The sequence below is a fragment of the Manacus vitellinus genome, unplaced genomic scaffold (assembly GCF_001715985.3).
Source record: "Manacus vitellinus isolate BGI_N305 unplaced genomic scaffold, ASM171598v3 scaffold_21_pilon, whole genome shotgun sequence".
In the NCBI taxonomy this organism is placed as follows: Eukaryota; Metazoa; Chordata; class Aves; order Passeriformes; family Pipridae; genus Manacus; species Manacus vitellinus.
Genome location: NW_021939546.1, coordinates 13,366,330 through 13,374,866, shown reverse-complemented (window position 1 = coordinate 13,374,866; position 8,537 = coordinate 13,366,330). Strand labels below are relative to the sequence as shown.

The 8,537-nt window shown below is 46.5% G+C and overlaps 1 protein-coding gene across 6 annotated transcripts in view; it reads left to right on the top strand.

The window, feature by feature from the left end:
- The first annotated feature begins 500 nt into the window (after nt 1–500).
- The window catches only part of RNF220 (ring finger protein 220), a 214,438-nt gene continuing 206,401 nt past the window's right edge, over nt 501–8,537 (top strand). For 2 of the 6 annotated variants that reach the window (XM_018072291.3, XM_018072287.3), the window contains exon 1: nt 506–1,227. In XM_018072291.3, coding sequence (XP_017927780.1) covers nt 603–1,227 — 625 coding nt within the window. In that variant the 5' untranslated portion in view covers nt 506–602. Of the gene's footprint in view, nt 1,228–8,537 lie in introns of all 6 variants that reach the window. The other 4 variants (XM_029959683.1, XM_029959681.1, XM_029959682.1 and 1 more) reach the window with 4 other exon arrangements.

Genomic DNA, 8,537 nt, shown 5'->3' with positions numbered 1-8,537 from the left:
GGCATCGTGTACAGTATAACCATGTATGCTGGCTGATTTGGGTTAACTATGTACAAAGGATATTTTTATGTTGGTTTTACACCCCCTCCCCAAGCAAATAGTGGTGTGTGTATGTGGGGGCTTTCTTAAGTTTATTGCGGTTATATGTACATGCCACTTGCCATATAAAATTCCAATTATAATTTGGAGTTACTATGTTAATTTTATACTGAACCTTTTTTATTAGTGCATTATTAAATCTGCATGTTATTATGTTTGGTTTGCCTTTCATTCATCTGCGCTGGATGATACCCCTTAACCTGGAGGGCCAGGGCTGATTCCACCAGTGTGTGAAGTTGTCTATTGATTTTCTTGAATGAGAACAGTGGCGCGTCTCCGGCCGGTGGCTCGTAACACATGTGGCCACCCTGCTGCTGGAGCGTCCCAGAGAGATGAGTGCAGTAACCTAACCGGCCGTGTTTTCTTTCCTTTTCTGTTTCCTTGCAGTGTTCGAAGGGTGACGATGCTCCAGTAGTTTCCCCCGCTCCATTCCCAGGCATCGCTTTGCTTTCCTTCGGGGGAAGATCGTTCTGCTCGTGATCCTGCTGAGGAAAGAGACTCCGATGGACTTACACCGGGCAGCGTTCAAGATGGAGAACTCACCCTATCTCCCCAACCCGCTGGCCTCCCCAGCACTGATGGTTCTTGCCTCCACCGCTGAAGCCAGCCGTGACGCTTCCATTCCCTGCCAGCAGCCGAGGCCTTTTGGAGTCCCCGTGTCAGCAGATAAGGACGTGCATATTCCCTTTACCAATGGCTCATATACTTTTGCCTCCATGTACCACCGTCAAGGCGGGGTGCCGGGAGCGTTTGCGAACCGTGACTTTCCTCCATCCTTGCTTCACCTCCACCCCCAGTTTGCACCCCCCAACCTGGACTGCACCCCGATCAGTATGTTGAACCACAGCGGCGTCGGGGCTTTCCGCCCCTTTGCATCCACTGAGGACCGGGAGAGCTACCAGTCAGCCTTTACGCCAGCCAAGCGCCTCAAGAACTGCCACGACACTGACTCACCCCATCTGCGCTTCTCGGACACTGATGGGAAGGAGTACGAGTTTGGCACACAGCTCCCTTCCAGCTCCCCCGGCTCCCTCAAAGTTGATGATACGGGGAAGAAGATCTTTGCAGTTTCTGGCCTCATTTCTGACCGTGAGACTTCATCCAGTCCCGAAGACCGAAGTGACAGATGTAAGTACCTCTGTTGACTTGTTGGTGGTTCTTTAATTGTGCCTCACTGAGATACTCAACAGGTGATTGTCCCACGGTGCTGTGATACTTGCTGGAGGTGGAGGCAAAGCAGCCTTTCCTGCCTGCCAAGCTCAGCCATGCAATATTGCCTTGTTCTTCTAAAAGGGTTGACAGATTTTAAGGTGAGGTGCTCGTGAAGGAAACTTGCCTTCCAGCACATGTTGGAGAGGTGATATTGACCCTGCAGAAATCTCTCCATGCCCCAGTGCGAGGCTATGGGTACTGGTACACGTATGTGTATAAACAGAGATGCAGCTGGAGTGCATAGCCAGAAACTTTCCCAAAGCTTGCAGCAAGTACGTGCCCCCTGCTTCTCCAGGTGTTTCTTTCTGACCTTTTCTTCATGCACACCATTCTTGTATGATTCACCATCGGGATTTGTGCCTCCGGTTAGGACAAAAATACCTTTTCCTCTGGTTAACTTAACAATATTTCTGGCCACCGAGCTCCCTCTTTAAGGCATAAATACAAATTGTTCCTACAATTCAATAAGCTGTTGCATCATGTGCTTTCTCTGAGTGTTTCCCCCATCTGGTGCCCGTTGAGAGGTGATGTGCCGTTTTGCAGGCCGGTGATCGGACTGAAGGAACCCAGTCCACTTGTTCATGACTGTAACTCCATGCTCTCCCATCACCTTGTCTCTTGTGGTGTTGCCTACACGGAGAGGCAGAGCTGTCCTTCGTGAAGGGCAGGCTTCCAGGTTTGCAGAGCTGGGAGGTGACCCATGATGGGGAGTGGTCTGGGGGCAGCAGAGCGTGGTAGCCCAAGGAAGAGCACTGACTTATGATTAGAGTTTTCCTGTAAACCCAGAGATGTAGATCAAGGAGTGAGTGGTTTGCTTTTCACATGGGCTCCTTTGTTCTGTTAAGTTTTCTTCTTAGAAAACCATTTTAATATTGTCGTTGTTATTATTATTACTTTTCTTTTAAAACCAAAACCTGCTGCACCATTCCTTCCTCTCCCTCTCAGACGTGATTTTTCTTCTCCCCTTTATGATACCGAGGAGAGTAATAGAGACATTGTGGCTCTCTCTCCCCTGTCGGCGCTGCTTCCTCAGGCTGTCTCCTTGAATTAGGCACTGTGCTAACTTACCGGCGCTAAAAGGCATCTGCCTAAACCCAGCGTACCTTTTCAATAAAAGTCATCATAAAATCAACCTGCCTTGTAAATCCATCGCTCTTTGGTTTTGAAATACGCTGCAAGTGTGTCTTTTATGCCGGCATTTGCGAGGGTAGGACGATTCCCACTGAAGGCAGGAGCTGTGTATTTCTTGCAGTACCAATGTGATCTCTTATCTCTCTCCCCCCTCTCCTTCTGATCCACCCCCGACCGTGCTACTTTTTGTGCTGTAAGCTCCTTTCATTGTTCAGCATCTCCTCTCCCTCCTTTTGGGTCCGTGGGGGAAGTGGCTGTAGGTGGGAGCGCATGTGGATGTGGATGTGTGTTAAGCTGGTAATGTAATTATCCACGGGGGAGGCAGGTGAGATGGCAAGGCTTAGAGACATCTTTGTTGATGCTCTTTCCCTTATCAATATAACCTGGCTGTGAAAATGAAGCTTGCTTGAAAGAGTACTCTGGGAGATAGCGGCGGAGGAGCGGGTCCGCTACCTAAATGAATTTAGAGCACATCAGCTGCTATGGATCTTGGTGGCAAAATCCTGTCAGATACCCCATTTAAAGAAGTAAATCTGTTAAATGAATTAGACCACATGGAGCGCAGCTGTGGGCAGACAGAAGGGTCCACATCCACCGCCGTGCCTTGCCTTTGCCAACAGCGTGTGCCGAACGTGGGTCCGCTCCTTCCTGGGAGCAGACGGGGCTTTGCTCGGGCGCGTGCGAGAGGCAGCCAGGGTGACACCGGCTCCCTGTGCCTCTGCCAGTGCCGTGGCAGGGGACCTGCAAGGGAAAGGAAGCAGAATAAAAACTTTGCAGGCAGCTTGGAAAACTTGGGCAGAAGTGGGAGGTGTTTTGTCGTGTTGTTCTTGTTACCCACGTTGTTAAATTTCTTGAAGATGCTTTGCTGCGCGGTAGAGCTGAGCAGATGCAACATCCCTGCTATTTCATTGACATTAAAATTCTTCTGTAACTACCAGGATGGTGTACACTAAATATGTCTGTTGGCTCTGTATCATATTCCTATCACATGCAGATACTGCACCATGGAAACTTTGCTCCATTTAGACAGCGAGTTTATTTGGTGTGTGCATACACACGTATGGGTGTGTTTCCTGGTGGCCAAAAGAGCAAGTGGTAGAGCTTTTTAGGGGATCCTGTTAGTCTTTGATGTTGACCATCAGAAAAGGAAAACTTCCACTGTGAGGGACTCAAAAGATCGCACTTAGCAGATATAATGGTGATCCTGTTTTGCATTAACATTTGCATTTATATTTTTGGAGTTTCTATATAAGGGTGTACTTGGGGGGATTTGTTGTCTCTGAGAAGTTTGGTGAATTCCTTGCGTAATTGTTATATATAAGCCTTTGTAAAAGCTACCTACTTTTGCTCCTGATGGAGAATCTGTTGCAGGTAGGTGGCTGTAGCTTCAAGGTAAAAATGTAATTAGGCTTTTCTACAACTGCGAGCAAAAATTGTAAAATTTTCTTAGATCAGCAACACCTTCCCATGTCTAATGGGTGCATTTCAGATTCGCAGAGCTCATCTGTTTCGTTGTATTTTTCAGATTGCTGAAAGGGGTTGTGTTACATGGAAGCTGAATTGCTATGATTGCTCTGCGTGGTCTTCTGCTCCGCTGCGCAGAAGCCTTTTCTTAATAGCTCATTAAAATATTTGTTTTACCCCGTAGCTTAAATGGTAATTTTCTAAGAAACTTCCATTAAAACAAAATGATTCAATCACTGAGTTTTAATTTTCCTGAAAAACAGGTTTATGCTTGAAATACTTTGCAACAAAACAAGGTTCAAAGTCAGGCATTTACACCACAAGGAGTGTTTGGAAGGTGCTTATTTAGTCCTCTGCAACATGGGAAGGAAGTCTTGGCCTGTTTTCACCAGTGGAGGAAATGTGAGGAATTCAGTAAAATTTTTTGGGATACGTGCTGGTATATTCCCGATTAACACCTGGCCCTGTAAGATGTGTGTTTGTGCAGTAGAGATCGCTCAGCCTGTTGGGTGAACCTTTCCTTACTTTTAAAGCAGGGTGTTGCTTAGGCCCATGCCCCGCATCCCCCAGAGGGACAGTATCTCCTTTGGCGTGCATTTGGGTGGGATTGTGCTCTCTGTTAAGCAGCAAATTGGGCTAGGATGTCTGTATTTGGATAAGTTGTCTCTTGCTGTAAAATGCAACACATAAAATTCAGGACATCCAGAGTGATGGAGTGTACAGGGGGCACATAGAAAAGTGGAGCCTTTCCAGGGAGATGCAGACATACCGTGTACTGGATGGGCCCATTCCCTTAGGTGCTTACTGAGAGAAATAATGCCATTTGTTAGAGTTTAGGAGCTTCTTGTAAAGCATGTGTTAAAGACACTGGAAGACATATTTTATGGGTTTCCTTTAATAAGCGTACAATAATTGAGATTCCTAGAAAGAGTGGAAATAAATGGCATGTTCCTTTCTGCAAAAGAGATCTATAGCCCTATTTTAAAACCAGGAAAAAAAAATAAAGATTCCTGGTTTTGTTCTTTACTTCCAATAAAATTTGTCCTAGTGCCTTTCTATATCAAGTCACTGTGGCATTGCTTTCCCACAAAGTGACACGCAGAGGTCCATGCTGAAGCTTCAACCTCCTGGCAGATAACTGGACCTTGTCAGAGCAGACACTCTGCCTTCCCTGCAGGGCTGCCCATGCCCCCAGCCTCCTTGGGATCACAGGAGATGCTTTCCCGTTGCTGTCTGCTGCTTGGTCTCCGTCACGTGTTGTCTGTGACTTCTTGTGGAGCACAGGCCAACGTGTGAAGGTGATCCTCTACGTCCTGGATGCTGATTCAGTTTCCAGGCTGTGGCCAGAGCCTGGCTCTCCATGTCTCAGTTTCCCTGCTCGTGCTGGTGGCTCTTACTCAGCTGCTTGTGTGCCCTGAGGATGAGTGATTGAGCTGGGAACAGGCTGGGATCCCCTGGGATCATCCCTGGGGTGTGCTGGGTATAGTGGGGGTGGATCTATTAGCAGTATTTTGCTTATTATTATTTTTGATAATCATATTTAACCTCAGTTATCTGGACACAGTTTGTGTTGCAATTGGTTTCTTTTGTGCATGAGAAGTTGTGTGCCATATTAGTGAGCTCTTTGTTCCACTTTGGGGTTTTAAAGAACATCACTAGCATAGAGTTACTTTTCCTTTTGAAACAACTGGTTTGTTATTGATCAAATGTAAATTGCACTTCAGGTGATGGACATCAGGGCTATGATGACCACAGCTTGAATTCCTGAATAACATGGTGCTTTGGAAATCAGATCAACCCACCCGCTCAGACATGTGTGTGCTGGGATTTGTGTTTATGGGCTGGGACCTATGTAGAGAGCTCAGTGTGTGTATGTACATGTGCTGGGGGAAGAAGGGTTTTTTTCCTTATATTTTATGGCAGAACAATGGCTTGGATGGGGAATGCACATGTGCACACATCCATCGCTCACAACTCTTCCCACTGGGATGCATCACTTCCAGGGCCGGTAAAATTTGGGGTCTAATGTGAAGTGATGCTTTGTTGCTAATAATGATCAGCCGTGACCATGGGAAATTGCAAGCTTAACTCTGCTTATGAAATAATGAAATAAATCGAGTGGAATGTTTCTTTCCGTTTTGCAGTGCCCTGCATGATGTAGGAGGAGTGAAGGAGCAACAGTGGATTTTCTGAAGGGGTGGGCAGGCAGATGGGGCAGTAGCAGACATCATGATATCTGTGCCATCCATCCCTGTTGCACCACCAAAAACACGCTGTCCTCATGGAGCGAGCTGTGTTGCATGGAGGGAGGTCTTGGAGCATGCGGCAATCGCCTCCTTTTCCTGCTTTTCTGGCAACGACCTTCCTGCTCCCTCTGCAAACTGTTGCCGAGACTCCTTTCCATGCTGTTCGGCTTAATTGTCTTGTCGGGATAAAGAAATGTTTGAACAGTTAAAGTGGGGAAGGGCTGGATGGGAGCAGCCCCTGCCGGCTGCGGGGCCATCTGGCCTGCCTTGGATCTGCCGGTCTCCAGTTTATATTTCTCTTTCTGTTATTTGGGGCTATCTGGCGCACTCGGAATACCTAATCACCATGGTGAGAGGAGGGATGGAGCTGCCTCCCCCGCCACCCCTCTGGCCTCCCCTTCCCATCAATTGTCATGCAGAGCCCGGCCGGGCGCTGCTCCTCGCAGCCCTCATTTGCTGTCCTCGCCCGCTCTCGGCAGAAGGATGGCTTTTAATTGATCGTTTGAGGGGGAGGGCTGGGGCTGTTTTCTTCTCCAAAATGTTTCCCCGCGCAGCCGCTGCCATCCGTCCGGCCTTCGTGTGGTCTCAGCCATGCCAGCAATGCCTTGTGCCCTTTCTCTTCCTTTTTGGGCTCCCTGGGAGCCAGTGCTAGGGCTTATAACCACTGTCCTCGGGAGTGCTGAGCAACACCGAAATGTCGTATTTATCCATCTCCTGCTGGAGAGATGGGCATGGACACAGTAAATATTTATCGCTCCTCTTTTGCCCTGTGCGTCTGGATGCTGGCAGGAGGGTATTTATTGTACAATTGCAGGGCAACCCCCCCCCCCACCTTGCTCGGTATTTCCCATCAAAACCACGGCCCCCAAACCGCTGGCCAAACCTTGCTTTTCGAGAAGGAATGAATCGCATTAAATCTTCAGCCCCATCGATCAGACTCGACTGCTGTCAGAGAACTGCGGCAGGAGAAGTGCAGGCAGACTTGGCGGCTGCCGTGCTGTGCTGGGGATCGGGAATCCTGACCTCGGGCATGGCTTGGAGTCACGGTTTCCCGATCCCTACCGGGGGAGCAGTGATACCTCCCTCACAGCGGAGTGTGCCGCTTTGATATCTTCTGACAGAAGACACTAGGCAAGGGCAAAGTATTAGTATTATTAATATAGTACAGTTAGTAGAATATTATGAACTATTATAAATCATTACTGCTAAACTGCAGTTATTAAAGGAAATGACCAAAGTGCACTTTGCGAGCCAGGATCTCTGACAGTTAAAACATTGTTTTATTATTTTACTTGCTAACTTGCAAAATTCAAGAGTTAGCAACAGTTTCCTGGTTGATTGGTAGCGATTGCGTAAGGAATTGGGAGAAGAGGGGGGAAGTGGGCGAACATTTCAGGAGGGAGAGAATGAATGAGCCTTAGTGCCTCTGTGATTTATTTTTCTTTCTTTGATATTTTGAAGGTCTTGAAGGAAAGAGACATACTCAGGCATGGGCCTAATCCTGGTCTGTAGGAGTGAAAATGTTCAAGACAATGAGGTCTTAATGTTTCTGGAATTCCCCAATGAAAAAAAATAGAAGTGAAGGTGTTTGTGAATCACTGCTGGTTGTTATTTGTTTGATATCATTTAGACAAGTCCCATTAAATGCTAGCAGCAGATTCATTTTTCCCTCTTTGTTTGCCTTCCAGGGAGCAGAAAACAGACATAATTATATTTTACGTGAGACTGTAAGATTTCCTCTCATCTCTTTTTTTTTTTTTCTGGCTAATATCTGCAGCTATAAAATAAATTCCATTTGTGCATACATGGTGTTAGACTGAGGTAAATAACTGTCATCTAAAATCTGTCTAACCTTAATCTGCATCAGGAGCACTATAGAGAACTGTACCCATTTGTATAATATTAAGCTTTATTTTTATTATGGATTTCTAATGCAAATTCATAGTGGGAGCAAAGTTGTTTTCTTTTAATACCATATTCCAAGAAAAGCAGCCACTGAAAGCAAATTGTGACGATTTTTATCCCGTGGTTCATGTCACTGGTGGTCTTCTATCATGTCAATGTGCTTGATGGCCTGTGAATGTTTCATCTCTCTTCTTCAGGATGGAATAGCAGATTTGGGGACTTCTGAGGACATTTTTCAGCTATGCAAAGCAATTAAAATTCTCCAGAAATTATAGATTTCTATTTGAGAAATTTAATGTAGGATTGGATTCCTATACAGTGTCCTCTGAAAAAGGGCATGTGCATTTTTTGTAGATCTACACATGTAAACTGTGTTGTGTCTTTCTGCCCCTTCATACAACCTCGCTGTTTGCCTGCTTGGCTCTGCTGACCTGAGTATAAAAACTCACAGGTTACAGCCATTTGGGGCAAATTCATTGA